Source organism: Coccinella septempunctata, chromosome 2, assembly GCF_907165205.1.
Source record: "Coccinella septempunctata chromosome 2, icCocSept1.1, whole genome shotgun sequence".
NCBI classification, from domain to species: Eukaryota; Metazoa; Arthropoda; class Insecta; order Coleoptera; family Coccinellidae; genus Coccinella; species Coccinella septempunctata.
Window position 1 is genome coordinate 50711242 of NC_058190.1, and position 25738 is coordinate 50736979.

The following is a 25738-nucleotide window of genomic DNA, read 5'->3' on the forward strand; positions in this document are numbered from 1 at the left end:
TATCCGTAAAACTTTATAAAACCAACAGAAATAAAATATATAAACAAAATGTTAGTAACATCAAGCTTACACAATCTCCACCTGTAAAAAATCGTTCCTGAATTTTGCGAAACATTTTCCGAACGAAAAATTTGCATTTTGATGATCGAAACACTGAAACCATATACCATAAATCCCCAATTTTTACACATTCGCTATAATACACAATAAGGTGTTAACCCTTTGTTAACTTTTCGATAAATAAATAAAATTCAATGAAAAATAATTACTGACGATGAATAGAAATGCAATAAAAAACTGAGGAAATGGAACTAATTCTTTATTTAACAAAAAGTTAACAGTTTAAAGGCGTCTTCTGTAAGTTGTTATAATGTACATAACACAGCCATGTCGTTCAAACGAAATCCGTGTGTTCACCAACATGGTTTGCTAGATACGAAAATAACGTAATAGCCTCCTATCGTATAAGAAATCGACATCAACCAATGTTGAATTTTTTTCTGTTTATACAATAATTACTTCATAGAACTATAATCTAATAAATTATATAAAAATCTCTATACAAGCTATAACTCCATAATATCCATATTCATAATAATATATAAAAACACATGTGATGTTATTCTACAGCGGGGTACACACAACAAAAAGAAAATTATAAATAGTTTTACAACACTGGGGGGGAGTGGGGAGAGGGGGGGCAATATCATCAACATCTGTTCAACACTGGTCGAAGTCAACGAAAATATGCTGTGTTAAATCTAACTAAGATTAAAACTATCGTTTAATCTGGCATTTTCAAAAATTTGAAAATAAATATATCTACAGATAAATGTCTGTTCTCGGGAGATTATAGATGTGTTGATATTTGAACGCGAACTATTCAAGGATAAACTTCGGAAATGGACGTTCATTTGTTTTGAAGGGGGAGGGGGGTATGTATCATCGGGACGAACGTAAAAAAAATTTCGAAACGGTGAATCGTCTACCTTGCACGTACAGAACCATAATCGCGTAAAAATGTAAAAAAATCAGTTTAGTTCTATATCAATAATCATCTAGAATCTATTCATATACTTTATACATCTCTTTATATAATATAATCTTTATAAAACCATGTGTCACCAAGTAAAACTTAACTTAAATTAAGCACATCGAAAAACGGAGAAATACGAACTAGAAATTTTTATGCATACAATCTTATAACAAGCATTACAGTCTTTCAAGTATTTCAGGTATTATTCCTAAATTTTCTCACCCTTAAAAAATGGAAATGATACGGCGAGCCGATAAAAAGGGACACACTCATCACGACCTGCTCAACGAAATCTTCTTTTGTAAAAAACCCTATATGTCTATCAATCTTTCCGCTTGTCTCTTAAAATTACAGTCCTCGACATGACGCGGTGAACGTTCAAAATTGGAGTCGTCAATTTTGTCTCAATTTTGATATTGGCAGTCTTGGGAGATGAAAACATCTCGATTTATTCCCTTAATTATTCGCTCATATACTCATTCCATCGTTTTTCGACGTGGTTTCCTATATACAGGTGGTGACAAAGCGACCATAAATCAGTGCATTTTTTTTTTTCATGAAAGTTTTCGTTTTATTCCCAGGGAAGTGGTGAAAGTTGAGAGAACCCGTTTCGCATGATCGATTTTGTCAAGACCTGTATATCTATATGTCTAAACGTGTATATAATTTAAACTTACGTGTTTAGTGTTAAGTGTGGCAGATTACATAATTTATCATATTTGTTTAATCGTCGATCGTTCGAAAAACTGCAAATTTATACGTCGTAGTATCGAACGAGTCAGCACCTTGTAGGATTCAGAACTTTCATATTAACATGTTGTAGATATTGCACACCATTTCTGTTCCGATAAAACAATTTCGATACCGAAATACGTACTCATATTTCGGCAGACTCCTCAATTTTCAGCGGAAAAAGATATATCTCTCAAAAATTTCAACGAACTTTGAACAACAAACCACAAAAAATACAAAGTTGTACTTTTAAATCAGGGCCTGGATTATATACAGTAGTTCCCGATCGAATTATCAGACCTTCGGCCGTCTACCTCAGTGCGTTTTGAAAAGATCGAATTCGGTATATTTATTGGGGGGTGTTACTGCATATACTTATTTTTGTGAACACATCTTCACACGCGTTAATCAAAGCGATTGCAGTTGTTCGAACGATTTTCTTATAGAGATCTGCTTCTTTGAATTTCTATGTCACAACAATAAATTTTTATCTCATAATAACGAAATTAATCTTTATCATATTTATGTAGTTAAGGCCGATACATTCAGTTTCAAGGAATCTGCAAAAAAAATCTTGATGTGAGATGATTTCGGTGAAAATTTTCAAGGAAACATACACGAACGGTTTTTTCGGTCGTTAAATCCGTGGGTACCTTTACTTTATAGCAAGGAAGATTACTCGATTGCACGTCTGAAGAAACCCTTCGTGTATCGTTATCACTTTGAAATGTATAGGTGCTCTTTATTGAAGAGCGACGGATATACTTACAGTAGCTACACGATCCTGCTGCTACAGTTCAGAAGATGCTGCCGTCTACTCAAACTCAACTGTCGTTGTAGTCGCTGAAAAGTTCCCTGTGTAAAGCTGGGAATTCAGTTTGAGGATTTGCTCTCCTGAACTTCAACAGGGCGTCCATGTGGAGCGCGTTCAGTTCCCTGAAATTAACAGTCGATTTATTGTTTCAGAAATCATCTGAACTATCGATGACCAATTCAGTTGGATTGTTCTACCTTGATGGAAGGTAGATGGGATGCATTTAATCGTGATATCGAATACACGAATTCTGTTTCCTATAGATTTTCTAACATATATCATTAGGAGGGGTCTACACCGTTTCAGTTGTCAGTTCAAAAAGCGAAAAGGTATATTTTACGTCAGAAACCACCAATTTTTATGGAAAAAAAGGAAGTTATTTTCATCAAAGAAAATATGTTCATTCATGTTATTCACTTTCCGAGGTGAAATGATTTTTTCAATTAATTTCCACATAAAAAAATCGATCGAAAAGTCTTGCCATTGGCTACAATTCGAAACCTACTGAAATTGAAAAAATATAAGTGCTGCCATCTTTTCGACGAAAGTGGAAAATATTGTGATATTCGCAACTTCTACTGATCGTTCAAGTGTTCTGGTAACATTCCACATTCTGGTAGTCTTTACTCCCATACAGATGTCGAGAAAGACCCGTGGTATAAACCCCTCTTTATGTAAGAAATAGCAAGGAAGTTTCACTGTAACGATGGCCAGTATTTTGTAATTTCAGGTGAATAAAAATGAAAAATCTACAAATCTTACGACTCAAATCGAACTATCTAACCAGCACCACCGAGAGCATCAACTTTTTCGATGAAGAATTGATGGATTCTTCTTTCATGTAAATGATCGCTATATGTTTCAATAAACCCTAACGCCACCTGACAGGAGCTCGGGACGTTTCCACAGCTCCCTCAGGCGAAAGATGACAGAGAAAAGCGTTTCCTGCAAACGGAGAATTGTAGCACATTGATGAACGCTGCCATCTTCACTCTAGCGATTGAGAAGAAGAATAGGATCTCGTTTTCTGTCAGATGGCACTAGGAGTTATTCAAATACCATAGCGTCCGTTAACATCGAATAAACGTTCTCATTTTCGTCGTGGTGTGAGATGTGTTGCTTTGACGAATTCAAATAGGACAAAAATTGTGGTCAGTATCTACTGTTCTTTGATGGATAGAACTTTCTGTTGATGCTCCGAATGGTGTTGGTTAGTTAGGTCGATTAAGATCGTAACCTTTGTTGATTTTTATATCAATGGATGTTAAAAAATTCAAAAATAAATGGAGTTTGAACAAAATGTAACGTTCTTGTTCACATTTGTGAAAATCATTCTCTTGAAACTGCATTATCTTTTCATCCGAGCTTCAGCCAAATTAGGAAATGATAAATCAGGAATTGATAGAAAAAAAACCAAGTATAAATAAAACAACTCACTGTTCAATCGAGATTCACCAATTGATATCAAAAAATTCAATGCTGAATATCTTTGTAGAAAAGAGAGTTCAACTCACCTCAGTGCAGGTAGTTTCGTGCGCAGGTAGTCGAAAACGGTGATATCTCCCTTGATTGGCATGCAGTGGGAATTGTCCAACTCCGATTTTAAAGCTTTCATGATGGCGCAGTGCACTCTGGTGATCTCGGTGAGTCCCCGTAGACCGATCCGTTCTGGAAATACGGTAGGATTACAAACAATATGACGGCGAACCCATTCGAGAAGGGCCGGACATTTTCCTTACCTGGTGTTATGAGGACGCTCGCGGCGAAAAGTCCTAGCTCCTCGTCAGTCAGTTTCAGTTCGGCTATGCTCTTGGTCACCTCGAAGACCATGGTGACCAGCTTCAGTTCCGAGGTGTCTTGCGTGAAGAAGGCGTCTTGAGGAAGCATCGAGTCTCCTACTAAGACGGAGTTGGTAGAGAGGTCGATGTATCGCGACATCAGGCACAAGGCTACCTCAAAGGCTCCTGCAAGAAAATATACTTGATTAGTGTCTTCAAACTCTCTTATTTGCCTTGCTTGGGCTAGAGATGTCAACTTACCTGCTTTGAGGAGGACAATCTGGTCGTCCTGCGACAGTTTCATGAAACCGGGTAGCAGTTTAGCGAATTCGATTATCTGCTGAACGACTCCGGTAAGTCTCTGTGCGCACTCTACCCAAATCTCCTCGTGGGTCATGTTCTTGTAAAGGATGAGTCTGCAGTGGTCGACGGGTTTTCGGAACATCTCCTGGAGCTGTTCTTGCGTGTACTGACAGGATCGGGCGAAGGCGTCCCTTATGGACGATAGGATTAGTTCTCTCATTTGTGCCGGCTCTGGAAGAGGAGAAGAAATTGTTAGCTAGTATGTGGAGAATTGGATTAAGTATGTCGTGCATTTGGACGCTGGACCTTTCTGGGATCTTGAAATGATTCTAAAGGCAACGTAAAACGCCCTATTCAAGGCCGACCTCAAATAACTTCTTTCTGGGAAGCATTACGTTATTTCGACGTTGATTGGGCTTCTTTTCTCCTAGATTGTATGGATGGTTTCTCTGAATTCATGTTTAAGTATTTCCAAGTGCACATAGGGTCAAGAAAGGACCAGTTATTGATCAAGCGAAAGATTTTTTTCGTAATTATTTTTGTGACAGGGGTGACTCAAATGCCGTCTATACTCACATAGAGGTTTTAGATTTTTAGTTTGTTTACAGTGTTACAATGTTGAGTACATATGGTTAAAGTGAATGGACTTCATAAAAATGATAAGAGCATTGCGGTGAAAAAGGACCTCTTGTGAGCTTGTTCAAATTCATAACTGGGGTGGATGTCGTAACTCAGAAAACTGATTTTATCCATTAATTAAATATAGCTCAAAATTTTCAAATTCCTATCTCGGAAGAATTTTTCATCGAAGAACTGGACTGAGCAATACTAGCATGAAATTGGCTATTTTATAGAAAGAGAGAGAGGCCAATACCTGTCTCTTTTCTGTAGATCTGCAGCAAAGAAGCTGTGAACATGGAAGTGAGTCTACTTGAAGGTTGTGAAAGTGACTCTCTGTCACTTTTTCTGACCGTATTTCATGCACAGATGGAAAGGAAATGCTCAGTCCATTCCTCTGTGTCTATGTATTCGATAAAACTTCCATATCTAACATATCAAGTGTTGACACCGACTATAGTAGGAAATAGCTGAATTTTCAGCAAAAAATACTTCAAAACGATTTCTTCAGATACCATCAGAATTTTTTACAATTTTCCCCGATGATATTGATTCAACAAATTTAGGGTCTAAATCTAACTAACAAAGTGCCATCTCGCCGAAACGGAGTAGATGCTGACCATGGTTTCGATCTCATTCGACCTCGTTCAACACAACTCATACCCCAACAAAAATGGGATGACCGAAGATATTTTGAGTTTTGCACTTTATTCCAAAAGTAATTGCAATAATTTAAAATTCTGATTACCCTGAATTTGAGTTTTTCTTCAATTCAAAAACTTTACTGAGTTATATTTATAAATTTTATTTCTATTATCAAACTCCGATCATTTCTGACCATAAATCAAGCTGCACCACTTATTTCAAGGTCTTTTACGATGTCAGTAATTCTTGAAACGAGTACCTCTTCATATTTTCAACCCTAATACTCGCAATGCAGAAGATTTAGAGAAAGGATGCTGCGATTTTATACTTGATTCCTAAGAGCCCATACAGGAGTAGAGATATTCGCATTCACACAGTAACAGATACGCGGGAATAGAAGAGAAATCGCAAATATTTCTTGTTGCACCATGACGAATTCACCGAATTGCGAAATCGATCAAATATTTGCGCGACACTCGAGAGGCTGCGAAGAACAAAAATAAATAGTGCGCTGGCGCCAGCCAACTCCCTCCATATAACATTGCAAATATTGGTTTACAGTTGTCATAAAATATCGAACTGCACCATTTATCCGTACCAATGTCAAGGAATTCGAGCTGCGATAACGACAGAGCATTTCGCATATGCACATTCGCTGATGTATAATACTCTTTATCATTTTTAGTGTCAAGCATCATTTTCCAACGGATATTCCAATTCGAAAAGGAGACAAGTTGGAAAAGCATTCAGGAGAATTTTTATGGTGATGGGTTGAAGGTTAGAGAATTTAACTCATTGATTTACTCCTTTAAGCAGACACAGATTCTGCTGCCCATAAAACCAAACATTTCTGTTCAAAAGGATTTCTCCAGTAAGGATTCTGTTTCCGTCAAAAGAAAACTCAAAGAATAAGATTCAACATCTTCGCTTACTGCCCTCCAATATCGACAGGTTAATGTAAAATTCTCCTCTTGTAAGAGAATCTTTCCAAAAATATCTAAGTAATCCATTTCTGTGTCCTGATCAGAAAATGACAAATAAAAAATGACCAACAAAAAAACGTCGACAAAACGAATAGGGATTTAAAATCATCTAACAGATTGTTACGCTGTTCAGTACTCCTGAAATGAAAAAAAGGTGCACCGCCAAAAAGTCAACAATAAAGAACCAAACATGAATTAGCTCCTAATCCGTTGAAACATGTGACCTGCTCTACAGACTTTCAGAGGAATTCTAAAAACGATAAAAATCCAAAGAAGAAATAGAACTAATAACAGAGCTATGTATACAAAACAATAAAAAAAATGGGAGATTGAACGAGAACTAATACGTCGACTTACACTACCTTGCAAAAAAATAGGAATCAGATATGAATCGACCAAAAAAGGACATGCTTGAAAAATAAACTGATCATCTGCAAGACTAAGAACGAAAACTAAAGAATAATGCAAAACTGAGAAAACTATTTCTGTAGGACAAAAATGAAAAAAAAAAGAAGAAATATGAAAACACACATCGACCACTTACTAGGCAAGGATTCATCGATGGACTCGGACTCATCCTCCTCCATCATCTGCTGAATTCTAACAGACATCGGCAGCGCAGGCGCGGCAGAAGCACCTGCAGGAGAGTGCACGAACGTGGTGCTGTCCACATAAACGGACGGCACGAGGGCCTCCCCCTCCTGTTTGACATGATTCGACGCGTCCGATTGCGACGTCGCTCCTAGACGCTTGAAAGGACGGGACGACGACTCGGAGGGGGACAAGGACTCCGAGTGTTTCCCGTTGGAAGTGGCGCTACCACCGCTGGTGCTGGTATTAGTATTGCCTGGGAATTTTTAGAGGAGGTTAGTTGGTCCATTTAATCAACAACATTCATGAACATTTCACATTGCATTTTTCCAGAAAATGAGCATCTTTTAAACTTTCAGCATGAAAAAATTTGAAATATATTGAAAGATGAATAACAAAATAAAAAAATATTAGCAACAAAGGTTGTAGATAACTGGAATTAGGACTACCAAGTTGATGACAAATTTTAAACTATAGGTAAATTGAAAATATTTTCTATATACATAAAATAAAAGTCTCAGCCTAAACATGTAGATAATACAGAAGATATAAATGGAACTTTCAGTACCCTTCACTATAAATAAAAAATAGAATATTCCCCAATTGATTGCCTGAGTGAGGTGAGAGATTCAAACCATTAAACGAGCAATTATGCAGGTCAATGTTCAGCAAAATAACAACAAAATCAACAATGGAAATCTTGAAATAATACTCGAAGGAATCATTGGACCAAATAATTGAAAAAATAAAAAGAAGCTCATCAAGCAATATCAAAAAATCAAGAAAATGAACCACTCAAATAAAAGGAGTATAAATAAATACTGAATAACTGTAAAATGAAAACCTGAACACAGCAATCATTTCGTCATGATTTAAAGATAAGAAACTTGGGGTACAAAACACTGAAGGATTACCAAAACATTGTAAGATGAGTTCATTGACCGGCTTAAGAGAGAAGTAATAAAAATTTTTTTTTCAATGACAAACAACTAAAATGATGAAATTTCGAAAACACAACAAGATTATTTGGATAGAAGCATAACTCACTTAACTCACCTGTATTACCAAGAGCATGCATCAAACTGTTGGTATCTATCAGATCAAGGCGTGGACTAGGATCATAGGCTGTTGTGCTATCTACGTAATCAGCAGATATGTCATAGCCCATAGAAGTCTGGACTTGCGCAGCACCCGTATAGTACGATGTATAGTTGCTCACGTCATTACTGTAGCTATATCTGAAAAAAAATGAAAATCACCATATCACAGCAAAAACAACAACAAATATTACTCGGGTTCATCCGATTCATCCACCAGTCTGTAAGGAGGATCTAAATCGTCCCACACACGTCCAGAGGTGTAATCGTCTTTCATTTGATGACTAAACCGATGCAACAGTGACTACTTTCACCGGGCTGGCTAGTTTTAAGGACCAAATATGAGCGGCGCATGCCAGTTTCAAACGCAATCTACCAAAATTTATTTGTTCTGCGTGGCCAAGTGCGTAGGTCTTTGGCCGAAATGTCGACGAAACCGTTCATTGAACAGTTACGCATAAGCGCGTGTAGAAACAGTTATGCAACTCGAAAGAGTGACGACCTGTGTTGCAACAATTTCGTGAATGTTTAGAGAGTATTTTGGTGTTTGGCCCGGAGAGAGCTCCAACGCGATTAATTCAGTCTTTTCACCTCTCTGAGAAAGCGACCTGTATCATTGTCGAACAACAGGCTTTGGAAGTAACGTAGGAAAATTTCGAATCGAGCTTACACAAAGATTAATGCCCCTTGCTCTTTACTTCTTACGTGGGCATTTAATCTCCTACTCGCACTTCCGAATAACTGAAAATAAAACATTGTACAGATTTACAGATGTAGTTGAGGAAGAATGAAATGAAAGTTAAAGGTTCAAGCTGGGAAGGCGGAGAGAAAGGAGCTTAAATAACTTGAGTGCAGATATACAACTGTGAACCAAAAACATAGCGAGTAATTCTTTAAATTCTGAGAATACCGACGTGAAACAGAGTCACCATTCACGAAATTCACACTGTTTTCTCATTTCAGAATTGATATTGTGCCGCATGAACCTCAAAAGTGTTGCTAAGACCTTCAATGACCGAACTCAGTCGAAAAAATGTTTGCTAGTGGTATAAAGTCGCTGAAAACTCGAAGTGGTGGAGAACCCTTCTGAAGTTTTTTCAATTTTTTCAATATTTAAGTCAACTTACCCTCCATTGAAGCTATGGTGTAGCTGATCACTACTTGAAGGCGTTTGTTGTTCGAACACTGAACTGTCTGGCGCTGAGTCGCTCTGTGCTCGCATTTGGGCTCTGTGAAATCTGACCTCGTCTTCTACCTTCTCCCTCTGCTTTTTCGACATCCGACCAAATTTGACAGCTGCAAAGAATTAAAAAAATATGACAGATTCTCAAATTGAACCTATGTGCTTTCGTTCAGTTCATTCTCAATGAACGACGAAATTTTTTTTTCTAACGTGAATTCAAAAAATTCGACTTCAAGAAGCCTTAGGAATTCAAAAATCTGATCTTCTTCTATTACATTTTGTAATCATCTCAATACTTTTTCTGTATTGGGCCAACAAATCGAGTATGCTTTCTGAAAAGAGGTTGAACATTCTTGAATGTTCTTTGAGAATCCGTTCAGTAGGTCAGGAAGACTTACGGTAAAAATTACTTCACACAAAAGAATAACAGTTATTTGCAATTAATTCGCAGTGTATAGGCACTCTCGCAAAGTTAGGTGCATATTAATTGACGGCTTTCGTAGAAGATTGAATAACGATCTATATGCCAGTTTATAGGTTTAAAACAATAAAATTCTAGTTGCAGGTTTGAATATAAATTCGTACAGCCAAATTCATGATGATTTATTCCACTCACCATCTCTGCTCATACCAAGTCGGAGACATTTCTGTAACCTGCAGTACTGGCACCTATTCCTGTTCACCCTGTCGACAACACAGTTCTTATTTCTGGGACACTGATAATTCACCACTGAACTTTGAGATCTCCTGAAGAATCCCTTGCACCCCTCACACGTTATCACACCATAATGTACGCCACTGCTCTTGTCCCCGCAGACCTTGCAAGGTATTATCTCGATTTGTGCTGCAACAAAATAGATAAATCAGATTTCAGAATCGTACGAATAAACCTGTGCCTGTGCAGTAAATATCACGAGCATTTCACGAGTAATACGGCTAACATGAGTCGAATAAACGCTGACCAGTTCGAAAGAATTTTGAATCAATAGCTCAGGCGATAAATTATGTCAAAGTCAATTTTCAGGGGAAGCAGATGTTTGTGCCCATCAAAAGATGAACAGTCAAACCGCAAGAATATCTTTCTGAATATTAAATTGTCTTCAGATTCATGGAATCCCATTTCCAAAATCAAATAATCGATTGTAAGGTGATAATATAACTCTTTTTCATTCCGGATACGAATAGTTCAGGACAACAATACACAGATACATGAAAATTGTTTGCGAAACGTCCATCCATCTATCTCCATCATAATTCTTTGGTGTCCTGCACTCATTACGTTAATGCTGAACAAATCACTATCATAAAACCGAAAACGAACGAATTCTATGGAAAAGTGTGAAGACAAATTCTCAATTAGCAATCAGACTTCAATTTTAGTCCCTAATTCAGAATTTCCGAGCTGCTGGAACCGATTCAACGAAGAAATAGCGAGGAGACCCCAACAGTGGGTTAAGCGCGAAACCTGCAATTAGATCAGCGTGTAAACAATCGCGTGTATTGTTGGTTGTCTGATTCCGCCTACATTTAGGAACTCTTCTCGAGTGGTTCTACGTTTAATTAGTCATGATGAACCTACCTCGCCTCGAACTAACAGGTCCTTCGTCCTCGCTATCATCGATCTGCAAGCTCGCGAATTCTATCAACGTAGAATCCGTAAAATCGGTCGCCGCGACGCTCGACGACGAGGACCTTTCTCTCGGAAAATCGTCGATCTTTTTACCGCCAATTTCTCCGATCCGCAGAGCCGTCGCAACAAAATCCATGGACTCGAACGACAGACTGCAATTTACCGGAGTGAACCTACCTCGTATGGAATTGACAGATCTTCTTTCTTCCCTTTCTCCAATCCTCAAACCTTCGAAATCTCGCTCAGTCGATGTTATGGTCCCGGCGCCGGTTTGAACCGGCAAACTGTTATCGACGCTCGGCCACGTCGAGCCTGCGCCGCCACCCTGATGGTTGCCGGAAAACAGATATTTGTCCATCGCGGTCGGAACATACAGGATATAAAAAAGTTCTAAGTATTTTTTCACGGGGGAGGAGGTGCTCAGGAGTACCAAGGATCTTCCTGAATTTCGGGTGTCGCATTGCACGCCGCTGACTGGGCCGTTTCAACGAAGTCTTTTACACTGACACAGTAGGGAAAAACGACGTTTTTTCTAAATTGTCACAGTTATTGATTGGAGAGCTCTGTATGGCTGACATCTACCTCCATACCTCTCTAATCGAATTGTTAGTTAGATGACAGCGTTATCCAGAAAGGTTAGCTGTTCCTGAGAATTAGAGAACCCCTAAGAACACAAGATATTGCGTTCGATTTTCTGCACCAGAATGAAGGATTTAAGGTTTGATTGAACCCAATATCTTGTCTTAAAAGTTCTCTAGTAGGTATGGCATAGTTCTATAAATCTAACTTGTGTGGTTGAAATTTCAAAAAGACTCAATGATCCCTACAAGAGACCTCGTTGGTTTGTACTTATGTAGTTCGAATCAATGATAACAGAAGTCGACAATTTACGGGGAAATTCCTGATTTGATGAATTCATGAATGAATAATCTCTTTTAAGGCTGAATTCATAGTAAATCTTTTTATAGTTATTAACTCTCGATTCAGTGCTGATAAAATGAATGAACGAAAACGTCGCGAAACAATTATTCCTACTTCACTATCCAAAATTAACTCAATTAAAAAGAGTCCATAAATTATATTTCGTTTGGGCATTTTCTCCAATTTCTCGTTTCCAGGAACGGCCAAAACAAACGCCATCCGACAGGTCGCATTACCAAATAAAACCGGGCACTCAAAGCCACAAATAAAACTCCATCTGATCCCGCACTTGGACCAGATGTGAAAATATTCGCGCATTAAAAAGTGAATTAGCAGTAAAGAGCGAAATATTTCCGCCGAGCAAGATGTCGTAAATGTCAATTAGTCATGAAATGACATGTAATTTGTTCCTGCCTCGAAACATATGGCGTCGAGTATGGCGGAAAAAAAACTTTCAGCATCCATTAGACGAACGGCTGTATTTTTATTTCGACCAGACTTGAACTCGGATTTCTGAATAAATGAAAATATCCACTTCCAAAGAGGTAACCTTAGATGAGAGTCTCGTTTTCCCATCATTAAATATAAAAAACTGTGGGCGCATAAACAGAAAAGACAAAAAGTTGATGAATTGTACAAATTCAAAATCTTGTCCAATAAAAATCTAACCTCAAAATGAGATTCAATCTATAGACATAATCATGAAATTTGTAATTGCCCTGAGTGTTTTTCGAAACAGGAAAAATGGCAATACCTACAGTAACTTTATTTTAGACAGGTCGAAGAGTGAACTTTTATCTATCTGCGAATTGTTTCTAAGATTGCCCAAATGTAATTTACCATTCGAAATGAATGAACAACCTATGGAATTAAAAGAAGACGTTTATGTTATCGTATATCCAACATTGCCAAACTACAGCGACGATCTACGCATCAGTTGGTACAATAGGCAAATGAGAATTCTGATGGGGACCTCTTTCATTCTGAAAGAACGACGCAAATGGAGCCATGTCGAGATCGCGAATGTGAGACGAAAAGGATGAAAGGAAAGCATAAAAATTTAATCGTTTCCTCGACGAGCACAAACACCGAATAATTGCCAGTGTATTTTCTCCTTTTTCGAGCCATCGAAACGCCCAATTTGTCAATGACCCCACCGAAGTACAGTTCACTAGGCCGTTTATTGTAATCTAATTATCGTGGAATCCTCATAATTGAATTGCGGTTCTTTTCCTCTGACACCAAAACGACTCGAACGTGTCCGAATGAAGAGAATTCTCTTCGTATGGATATACTCAACGCCAAATTCCGAAAGGATGTTTTTTGCTTCATTTTTATGACCAACAAAGAATTCGGCAAGGGGCCACTCAGCTTTTTGCTCAGACAGCAGGTGGAAAAATTAGGGATGATTTTTTCTCTAAGGCTTATTGTTCTCAAGATCGAATTTGGAACATCCTGTACTAACGGCATTACTTGCAAGCCGAATGCATGTAAATTTGTGGAATCACAAACGATTCTGGCAGTGGCGTAGCTCGACAACGACAAGCATCGTCTACGGAGAGAAGTGAATCCGAGAATAAACGCTATCGTGAAGTCATTGTTTCGTAACAGTGTCGGGAAAACTTCGAACCCGCAATATCTAAATCTAAGTTCACGACATCATCGTCGTCGTATCGTAAGATCGCGGCTGAACACACTCGAAATCTCGCTGCCGATATTCGGCGGTTGTTAAACCCGCGAGAGTTCATTGCCTTCACCAATGGCCGCGCCTGCAAACAAACCGACACATCTCTCTGTGATGTGCGTGCGTTGGAAGGACGCGTATTGTCAAAATTCATCGGGCTCTCTACGTGAACTCGGAATTTTCCATCAGGTAGGTCGTGGAAGGCGATACCTTCGTCAAATAACGCTCTGCCTAGTCCGTATACAGCATTAACTTGGTTTATTCATCATTTCATCGCATCGAGAATTGTGTGGCTCTGACGAGTTCGCATAAGACCGAAACCATGATCCGCATCTACTCTTCCTCGGTGGAATATATTACAGAGTCAGATTGTCTATGATTACAGTTGACATTCCGAATGATGGAGCAATGGAGCCCACTGTGGAATGATTACATTAACTCTCGGTCCAACTGACTTTTCCGAAAACGACAGTTCGATAGTTTTTGGGACAAAATATGTTCAAATAAGGTCCTTCCTGTGAAATTCCGGGCGATTTCAAGCAAGTCTTGGCTTGTGTGTTTTCTACCCACTACCTCTTTCACAATATGCATCCCGACTTCATCCATTGCGTGCATTTGGAAGGCGGTAGTTGTGTAGCCGTGTCCAGTCAGTATACAGGTTTGGGATATGAGACGCCGGTCACGTTGAAGATTTCGGATATTGGACCGCATATTTTAGGAGCCTTCGGATGCGCGGAGTAGGAAAATTTTGTCTTCTAACGCACGTGTGTGCAGTGTCGTTGCACCTCTGGGAACCGATCAGGATTCCCAGGCAGGTTTGATTTGATTAGTCACTATTATGCAGTGGGCGCGTCCGAAAAGTCCTAGAATAAGTCTCGAAAATTCCTTTGCAGACGCCAAGAGAAATTGGGGGAACTTTTGTCGCACGAGACGAATGCTAATGTTTGAGAGCCGAAGAAACAAGGAAATATTCATATGAATTCTTCTCATCGAAGGTTTTGTTTTTACGCATCGTTTCATCGTTTGCCTTTTTTATTCGATTCAGACATGTCTCAGTCGAAAAGTGAAAAAATCAAAGGAATCAACGGCAGGATATTTTCCTCTCTGTTCTCTACCCAAAATAGAAAACATTCCATGATCTCTATAAAAAAGTGGATACATAATTTCCCAAAATAGTGAAATACTCTTGACTTTTATTTCACGGTTGTCATCTGTCGGTTTCATGAGCTTATCTCCAAATTTTATACTTGCGGTTTTAATTGACATTTACGACTTCGAATAACGTCGTCGTGACTCGCGAGATTTCCACAATAAAAAAATTATTTTCGTACGGATTGGAAATTAGATTATTTTTCGTCTTAAGTGCTAAAGGTTGGCGAACGCGAGAATAACTTGTAATCTTTAAGAAAGTAAGAATTAAATGGGCATTTATTATCGAAACTATCAGTTCAGCTTGTTCCTTCATTCTCAAGTAAGTCTACGTCAACTGACGTTCGAAAAAATAAGATGTAGTCATGGTCGTAAATATTTTATTCGTGTTGACTAGCAGGAGATGTTTTGGGTCCACCTTCCTACTCACGAACAGGAAAATCATTGTAAAGGAATAAAGAAGATTACATATATTACATCAAGCAATCTCCTTGTCTGGTCGTTCAATCCTCTCGACTCGTAAAAACATCTCAACGACTCACCAATCATAGGCGGCGATCCAAAATCCGAAATAAACAATCCGAAATGTGTAATCAATCTGACAGAATTGTCGTAATTGTCAACCGTAACGTCGTTTTAATGAATAATTGTATATAAGAGCGCCTGGTGACAATGCCCCGGGTATTTTTAAGCAGAGTGAACGACCGATTAGGTGTTGTCGACAACAAATAATACCTCGTTATCAGTTTGGCAACTTTTTAATTGTTTTATTGCTGGTCATACACTTGCTCTGGGCGGAGATCATCCGTGAAATTGGCGAATTTGCGATAACCCCTGCACAGAGATCATTTTCGATTCATTATTCTCATTTCGCTTCTCCCAACATATACAAGATTGTGCGGAAAAGAAGGAAGACGTACTTGGAGAGTCAATGTAAAGTAATACATAATAGGTCTGTTCGTTTGCATAAAAAGTGTAGCACTTTTCTACACTCGATTTGATTTACACCAGTGTAGAGGAAGTGTAGCTTATCTATACATAGTCAAAAGGACATGTAGTGTTGGACATGTGTAGATTCAAACAGCAAACGAATACTAAAATCGAGTGTAGAAAAGTACTACACTTTTTATGCAAACGAAAGGACCTAATACGTACATCAATTTTACCCAATAAACATAATTATGAATGAAGTTTGAAAAATCAGCAATATTCAAGAATATTCTTTCTATCTTTAGCTATTTTCTATATTTTCGATATATATTCACTTGTACATGGTGTTATACGAGCAGTGAACGGCGAATGAGGGTTTTCTAGGCCTTTCAGAAAAGTTGTTCGTTTTGTACTCGAAGGTCCTTAGTTTGAGAGATACAGGGTGAGTTATGGATTTCAGCTTGAATTTCCTATATCCATAACTTGAGAACGAGTGGTCCGATTTTGATGAGAATTTGTGGGCTCGTTTGCTTCCAATAGCCCTTCGAGATGACACTGCAATTCTCAGACTATCAGGACAGAACTGAAAATATCGAGATTTCAGTTGACAAATTTTTGTTTTCAGAATTTAACTACTGAAGACTGTCGTGATAATCTGGAAATAGCGTGTGTCATCTTGTAGAGTAATTGAAAGTCCTCATTGAAATAGGACCTCTTCTTCTCACGTTATAGATATCCAAAATTAAGGTCGAAATCCATAAATCACCCTGTATCTTTGAAACTAATGGCCTTTGGGTACAAAAGAAGCAATTTTTCTGAGAGGCCTAGATGAACTTCATTCAACACTAGCCTATGACCAACCACTCGTGAAACACCATGTAAAACTACTGAACGGCAATATGATTGACCATTTTTCGGGGTAAAATTTACAAAGGTTTGAGTAAAGATGTGTTTGCCAGAAATATTTCTTCCCGGCAACCAACCATGTCACATTCAAAGCAAATTTTCTGCAATATCTTGTAACACGAAATTCAAGAAATGTATTGTTATGACAACACCGATTGCGAGTGCAAAGGTCCAGCTTCAACACATATTTTTTGCTGCCCAGTTTTCAACCTCAAAAATAAGGAATTCGTAACAATTTAGGGCAGTTCTAGCAATGCCGGGATTCGAGAAATAGTGGAAAATGCCATTATTCATTTTTCTTGTCGATAATTTCCGGAAATCCTTTCTCTCCGGGATTGTCAGCCCAGCGTGGAATTTACGTAACATGTACAATGCGCCCGGCGATCATATCCTCTGATTTATGCATGTGGAGTCTCGTGGTTTGGAGTTTATGAACTCCAAACAATTCTTATCAGCGTAGCGTGAGTTCTACGTTCTCGTCAATCTGCCGTCAAACGGCGACATGGTAAATAAGGAAATCTAGACGATAATTTCAGCAGGTGCGAGAAGATCGATACATGTTTGTTTTAGATTTATCATAACAGAATTCTTCATTTTAATTAATGAACTTTCGTGATCGGGCAGAAAGATAAAAACCGAATTTTATTCACCTCGTCGATGATATTATCATGATGTTTTTCACACCTTTTATTTCTCAGAATTTCCTTGAGCTATTCAATGTGTAAACGTGACTCTTTGAACCTTTCATCGAGCGTCGATGTAAGGGGAAGAACTAAGTCTATCTCATCAAAAAAAAATCATAAATCGACCAAAGAAATACTCCATTCAGAATAAAGAAATTACGTGGATGCGTGAACGAAACATCCACTCGATAAACCCATTGAATTTTCGGTTATTATACGCCTTCAGCATGACGAAGAGAGGTGCTCTTCAGACTAGAACAAGCTCCAAAACCCACCATTAACTGTTTGACGTAATCGAAGATGATTGGTCCCAGCCAGAGGTGTTAATTGACGCTTTTTATGATTATATCCACTTTTGTTCGTGAAAGGTGTCAGTTACACTCTTCGGGTATCGTTAAAATAACGAATATTAGGTATGGAATGTTCGGAAAACTTGAAGGGGAATATCGATGCATCGAAAAATTGTTCCAAAACTTTTGGCTTTCATTTTTTTTTCCGTTAATTATGGATATTCCGTAAGAAATTGCTCAGTCTTTCGTTTTTGTAAAGGTGGTTGAACTCCGGTGCTTTGGAGTTGGTGTTAAACAAGATCAAAAATACAAGTCGAGTTAGTTCATCGACTTTATGAGTCAGAACTATCACCTTTGATAGAGGAAAGAATTTCTACGTACTGAAAAGGATGAATCAGTGAAGGATTTCACGGAATAGAAAATTATTTTCAAATAATGAATACCAAATCGTGGATGGTGGCTCTTTTACAATAGAAGGTGTTTTTTCAGAATACGCAGAGAAAGAATCATTTCATTTCAAGAGGGACATCTTCGAAGACTTCTTGAAGACATACAAAGACCTTCCTACGAATGGCCCCACAATAAAAAGTTCAGTGGTCTTAAATCTGCATATTTTTTGGGCCTTTCAATGGAATTCTTCGTACAAATAAAGAAGTAGCTTTGGTGTGCATTGAACGAATGGCGCCCAGACATCTTCTGGTTCGAAATCATTTTACCTACCTCTCAAAGAGATATTGTAACTGAATAATGTTAGCATGTGGTAAATAACACATTGATGGCCGTTTATTCATTGAATTTCTCTCGGAATTTCTATTAAATAAACGTGGTTCATTTTTTAATGAAATGATGTAAAAAGTTATTAGTGTAGTAGTTATGAAATATTGAACAACGCGAAATTTGAAATACCTCATCAATGTGGCAATTATTTCAGATTTTTTAGAAGGATTGAGGATATGACCTTGCATATTTGTATTCACGATCAATAGGTATCTCCCTTAAAATAAAATATGACTTGTCTCGACATATAAAGATTCCATGTGGATTTTTCCACCCTGTTCTATTTTTTATTCAAAGCTTATTCAAAACTTCACCAGCCCTAAAGCATCTTCATACATGTGAAGGTCTAACATTGGGTCTAATCCTCATATGTTATCAGATATTTTATTTCCTGTTAATAGGTTCATTCGTATGAATGTGACAGTTCAGTTCTCAAATGTCAAGAACATGAACTGTTGCAGAAATTAAACAAACAGCTCAGGGCAATTCAAAAATACGTCCTCTATCAAATTTGAGTCCGTAGGTTATGCAAAAGTTTCGATTTGCCTGTGATACTCAATATTTGGCTTACGTAAATCCACTGACAGCTGTGTCATTGTCAGAACTGGAGTGGGGCGAAATTCCTGATTCTCTCATAACATCACTACCTAAAGCACACATGAATTTTCCTTTCTGACTGATGTACAATTCAAAATTCGAGCATTTATCGATTGACTTTTGCCGAGGAAAATCATTGGAACAGCCTATGAATAAAATTAGAGAAATTCGAACCACACAAGCGGGAAAAAAGGGTGTCGGAAAGAAGAAAAAACGAGGAAGTGTAAACTTATCAATCGACAACCACCACAAGCGATTCATTGAACTCTCGTGTCATTCTCAGATTCATACGTGTGTGAGTGAGATTCCGCAGCTTGACGCACACAAATTCCTGTTGGGTTCCGTCGGTACTTCCGGATTCCACGAGTCACACTACCTACTCGAGCCGAACCGGGAACAGCACTGGATTGAAAACGGCGAAAAAATCGCGCGCGGCACTTTTCGGAAAAACAATTTTCCGGCGATCGCTCTATCGGCTATGAGCGCGTGACGTTTCAGAGACGCCGGCCCGAAAATCGTTCGGTATTTTGGACATTTTTAAGAAAGTGAACCCCCTGACGAATTGTCCGTATATCTGTGTAGTAATATGGGAATGTACTCGGGATAAAGACGGCCTCGACGTCTTCCTTTTCTGTCCAACGCGAGATCGAAGCTTTGAAGAAAACGGGCACGTAAGTCGAAGCTTCGGGGATGACGTAGGATCAAATCCCCACTTAAGGCGCGGGTTCGTTGACCCCCAACGTATACAACACGCTCGGTCGTTGTCTGCGACGTTGTCGGATCGTCTCGGTTTTCCCTCCCTCAATGACAGGAAAATTTTTTGGCTCCACCTCTTAGGATATGAATGGATATTGAGCCAGACAGTGCAACACGAATTCTCAGACTTCATGGAAGGTTTCACGAATTATTTGAATATGGAAAAAATTTGGATACCTAGATATTTTTTTGATTATTTAGATTTTTCCAGCTCTCATTACATATGTGCCTATAACATGGTGTAAATAAGAATAAAGAACTTAAGGACATGATTCCTCGATGAAAATTAGCAGGGGTAGTTCATATATTTTTTTTTCTAAATGGACCTCCCTTCCAAGGTACAGCCTTTGGAAGGCGTTGACGAGTTGACAGTTTTTTATTTTTTTACGGATTCCAAAAGACACTCAGTCGTGAAACTTCACCTGATATGAAGCCCTAAACATATATTGCTCACATAATTCTTTTCGATCCCATAACTTCATAATTAGGGGTTGAGAATAACAACCCCTTACGATTTTCCTTCAAAAATTGTCTTCGTGGGAAAGATTTTCGAAACTGGTTAGCAGCGCTTGTGAGTTTTGATTTATCCTGAGTAAAGCATCAACTGTATCGAAATTTTGCAAGACACTTTTTTGCCCAAAATAAAATGGGAATGGAAGAAGAATTTTTCTTCGAAAATCTTCCCCACGAAAACTATTATATAAAATCATGAGGGGCTGCTATTTTCAACCCCTAATTATTAATTTTTATGAGTTATTGTGTAGGCAATATCTACTTAGGGCTTCATATAATGTAGATTTTTATGACTCAGTGTTCTTCAGTACCCGTAGAAGAAATCATCATTTGACAATTTAGACTGTTCCATTTGCTGGATTTCATCCATCAACGAAAGTACGAAAGAAAGGAATCCATTGAAGTTTTTAATTGGGATCAATGCCTCTCGAACTGCTGTCGGCCAGTAAATCGCTCTCCACTCGAAAAAATTGATGTGATATCCATTCCTATCAGTAGAAGTATAATGGAATAAGCTAACTCATTAGATAACAATTTTGATTAATTAAACACTCCAGGAGTACTTTTTGAGTTCGTCATTCTCGAATGTATTTTTTGGCTGATGAAAACGAAGATTAAATTTTCACCACGCACAGAAGTTCCAAGAAATAAAGAATTTAATCTTGGTGTATACGTCCATTAGTTTTCGTTGAAAAAATAGTGTGATGCCCCTAAGTTAATGTATTGATTTCGAAACGCTGTAAAGTAACCCACCTGTAAGGGCCTAGATAGGGTGGATGTTATCATTCACCTCAACATCGATTTATTCGATAAGAAGGGATCATAGGGGCTCGATTTTCGTTCGTATCACGAATCCTACGGTCGTTTTGGCCATTATGCGGTCATAAATTGGGGCTCTAGCCGAAGAATTCCAATAAGATGACAATATAAAACACGTTTGCGTTATGTGGTATCTTGTAGGGGGGCCTAACCCCGCATATCGCAGAAAAGGAAATGGATAGATAACTTACTGGAAGGGTTAACTCCAGTCATGCATAAGGAACGCTTAGGCTTGTTACAATTTTTCTTTTCCTACAAAGCAAATGAAATGAAGTTTTATCTTGTATCATACAGAAATATGAAATAGATTTTTCGCACCAAACCTGTTATAAACTTCTGTATCTACTATAGTATCTAATTCGATGAAATTAGGAAAAGGTTTCAAAAACTTTTTCATTCTTGGTACCGAGCAATGTTGCCTAATATACACAAAATTCCGACACCCCATCTCGTCGAAGATATATCGACCGACTTAATCAAGCCATATTATGTAGTCGCAGTTAGTTCTTATCAATTTCAGGTCCCATCAACACTCTTTCCATGTGTGATCGTTCGGAGCGCCAAGAGGTATAATTTTCACCTTATCTCTTCGCATTCATTTTCCTCCCACGCCAGAATACTTCCGCAATCGCCGAGTCGCCGTGGAAATTCTTGCAAAAATGTGGCATCTAAACGCGTTTATTGACAAACATTACTAATTGAATTTGCGATAATCGAGGAGGCTATTGAATGTCAGGCGACGTTGCCGGACTTTCGGCGTCAGTCGGCCGAGGTATAATGTCAGGGTGTCAGGATGAAAATGGGGCGCCAACTTCCGCACTGGGGTGCCTGATGTTTCTCTGGCATTTTGGGGTTGTTCACGGTATGGGGCGTGAAAATTCTGAACGTGGATTTGAACGAAATGAAGCCATATGGGCTTCCTCTGCTGTGATCTGATTCTAATGGGAATTATTTAGAAAAAATTCTGGATTGCTCGTGTGCTTATTTTCATTGTCGAAGAAAAATATCCTTGTGGTGAATCATTCAGTTGAATGAGGGTTACTGAAGCTAGCAGGCGAAAAATTTCAACGAAACTAAGCAGAATGCATCAGAGTTTTTCATTCAAATTGTTATAATAAAATATGGATACCTATAAGCGAAAAACTTTTGGTTCAGAATTCGTAGGAAATTTTGCGCATTCGCCATTTTGTAATAAATATCTTGATAAAATTATGTTTTATATTTCATGTTTTGTTGAATCTTGACACCCAAATATTCGGATAGATATCTAATGTTTCATTTGGAAACATTGTAAGTAGCACCATGCTATATATGCGTTAAAAAAAAGGGGCATAAAGTACCTATTTCCAAGACAATATGAGATCTGTACTCAGAGCCGAAGAAGTTCATCTGAACTAATCGAAGATAAGGTAATTTGGAGAATCCGAAAAAGATTTGCTCTTTGATTCTATGGTCTCTACGGGACTTCTCTAGCATAATGCACAGAATGTATTCAGTTATCTTCCATCACATTCGACGCCATCGTTCACAATACAGCTTTGTGAAGCGATGAATTGAAGAACTATTTGTTTCCTTGAATACTCCTTCCTCTTCCAGGTACACCCAAAGCATTGTTCTCCCTCCTTACTCCTCCCACACAACGACAATGTCGCCATTTTGCCTGATAACGTACTCGTCAGCCTGAATAGGAGCTAACGAATATAGCGAATAACCACGCCTGTTTAGCAATATGAGCCAGAAGCCGACATTCTCCTAATTGAAATTTGAAATATTTCCCTCAGATCAGAGTGAAACTCATGATTTCATAGAAACGATATAACGGAAGTGGCCTTCTCATCAGCAGGTTTAGAGAAAAAAGTGACAGGACTAATATTTCGAAGGACCATGTAAATGAAATAATTTGGTGTTAATGATGAGGCTACGTAGATGCAGATGACGTAGTTTTATGAGAATTTCTACAGTGAAATATGTACACTGCGCAAAGAAATTAGCGCACATTATGGAAATCTCAAATTTATTCTACAACTGAAGGTGTTCTCAATGATAATTATTTTTATCAGAATTATGCATGCATATGTTATCCACTTTCAACGGTTTTCTTCAATACAGATGTTTTTTCCCAGCAGGAATAAAAAAAGATGATATTATCAGATTTTGAATGTATTGGCTCTATTCTAATTTATCAATTCGATCAATTCTAGTGATCAATAGTTTTTCTTTCGTTTGACTTTCTACACTCGATCGCTATGCAACGCGAAACACGCAATTTGACCCAAGAGGAATATGCCCAAGCGGTAGTTTTGACATACACAAGAATTGCAGAAAGGTTTGGAGTTTCCCATACAAGTGTGTCCAGAATGTTGCAGCGCCATTCAAGAACGTTACTTGAGAGTTTCTTCGTTGAGACAACGGTTTGCAACCGCTCGCCTCCTTCAAATTCAGCTTGAGCAAACTCATGAGGTGCAAATTAGCGCTCAGACAATAAGAAATCGCCTCAGAGAATATGATTTAAGGCCTCGTGTCGCGGCAAGAGGCCCAGCTCTTACCCCAGCCCATCGAAGGGCGCGTTTGGATTTTGCGAGAGACTATATCCATTGGGGAGAGGCCGATTGGGGAAGAGTTCTCTTCACAGATGAGTCTAGATTCTGCCTCTACCATTGTGATCGACATTCCCTTGTATACAGACGTCCACAGGAAAGATATGCTCTGTGCAATTTGAAATGAAGTATATTGGATTCAGTTCTATGCATAAATGTGTTTTTATCCATGAAAATGTGGTAAACCTTCACCCTCCTGAAATGCTTCTGTGATAGCAAAACACGTTTCGTGGTTTGAAAACTCATTTTGTGAAAATCGTATAATTCAATGTTCTGATTTCTTAGGATCATGTGGAATTATTTCGCACCGAATTTCGATCAAGTAATGATTGTCGTATCGAGATCGAAAATGCATAATTATGCGTGATTACGCAACCTATTATAGAATTGCATTCAATTTAACTGTAGAGCGTAACTTCGCATCGACACGACTAACAGATATATCGGCGGATAGTGATTTAAGCACTGTTAGAATCTCATCTACGATGAAGTGTGATTATTATCGGAGTTGATGAATAAATTCATGACTGTAAATGGTTTGGCGGCTGTCATTCAACGCTTGATTTATTTTCCCCCTATTTCGAGTGCCTGAGAGTCTGCTTCCATTATTGTTGTATACCGTATACCCCTCTCTCAGTTCACTTAGGACTTATAGCTCGCAAATTAACGCGACACGACTGTGGAAAACCAGTTTTCCAGAAGCCAGAATAGAGAATAGAAATTGTGAGCGATAATAGTCTCATTTTAGGGGTGATGATAACAACAGGTCCAGAAAAAATTGATATTTAATATAACGTTTGAAACGGAAGGAAAAAGTACAAATTGAGGGGTTCAGAGCTGAAGGGAACCAAGTCCATTCAGCCTAGTTTTGAGATGAATGGCTTAGAAGTTGTTTATCATCCAATTATTCAAAAGTGACTCCTTTAGATTTATAAAGGTTAGAATGTAAGCATATGCTTACATAAGAATAATATTAAATAAAGAAGTCACTTTTGCATTAATTAGTGATAAACAACATCTAAGCCATTCATCTCAAAACTAGGCTGAATGGACTTGGTTCACTCCAGCTCTGAACCCCTCAATTATCGAAAATTTTTCTTGAAGTGTCCATAGATAAGCAAGTTTTATGGTTAAGGAAAAAATCCTTACATAGCTTCCTCAATTGTAGTGGCTAAACGTTCAATGTCATTTAGCCAGAATGTAATTCAATCAATCGTTTTGGTGTACACAATTATTGCCAATTCCTCGCAAACAACAAAATGCTCGATGTATAACTAATTAATTGCAGTATGATGTCGTAATTACCAATTATTCCTCAAGGTAACACGTCGTAAAAACACAAAGTTTACTTTTCTGGAAAAATAAAAGCTTTGCAAGATCGAAAAGAAATTAGCACTAGACTGGTTCGTTTATTCAGGCACATATGGGTAAAAGGACTACCCTGGAGAAAAATTTTTCTAAATCAAAGCGTTTTGTGTAAATTCCAGGGATGAACAGTTTTTTCCATCGATTTCAAGGTTCATGTTTGGAAATGCCATCATCAAAAATCAACTACTTTTATAGTCAAATCCATCAATTCGTGTTATATCCGAACATGGAATCTTGCTAGACCAGCCAAAATAAATAGAGATCTCACCCCCTTCGTGATAGATAAACAGATGATAGAGCGGGAGATAACCTCATCAAGGGACGCCATTAATAGTGTT

General features: G+C 38.2%; 1 protein-coding gene across 12 annotated transcripts in view; it reads right to left on the bottom strand.

Annotated features, from left to right (window-relative positions):
• Positions 1 to 25738, bottom strand: part of LOC123306296 (probable nuclear hormone receptor HR3) — an 89352-nt gene continuing 63614 nt past the window's right edge. For 6 of the 12 annotated variants that reach the window (XM_044888217.1, XM_044888216.1, XM_044888218.1 and 3 more), the window contains 9 exons: positions 10397 to 10624; positions 9725 to 9893; positions 8557 to 8738; positions 7454 to 7756; positions 4622 to 4894; positions 4322 to 4546; positions 4097 to 4250; positions 2538 to 2704; positions 1 to 2328 (listed from right to left, as the gene is read on the bottom strand). In XM_044888217.1, the coding sequence (XP_044744152.1) occupies positions 2593 to 2704; positions 4097 to 4250; positions 4322 to 4546; positions 4622 to 4894; positions 7454 to 7756; positions 8557 to 8738; positions 9725 to 9893; positions 10397 to 10624 (1646 nt within the window). In that variant the 3' untranslated portion in view covers positions 1 to 2328; positions 2538 to 2592. The other 6 variants (XM_044888212.1, XM_044888221.1, XM_044888210.1 and 3 more) reach the window with 6 other exon arrangements.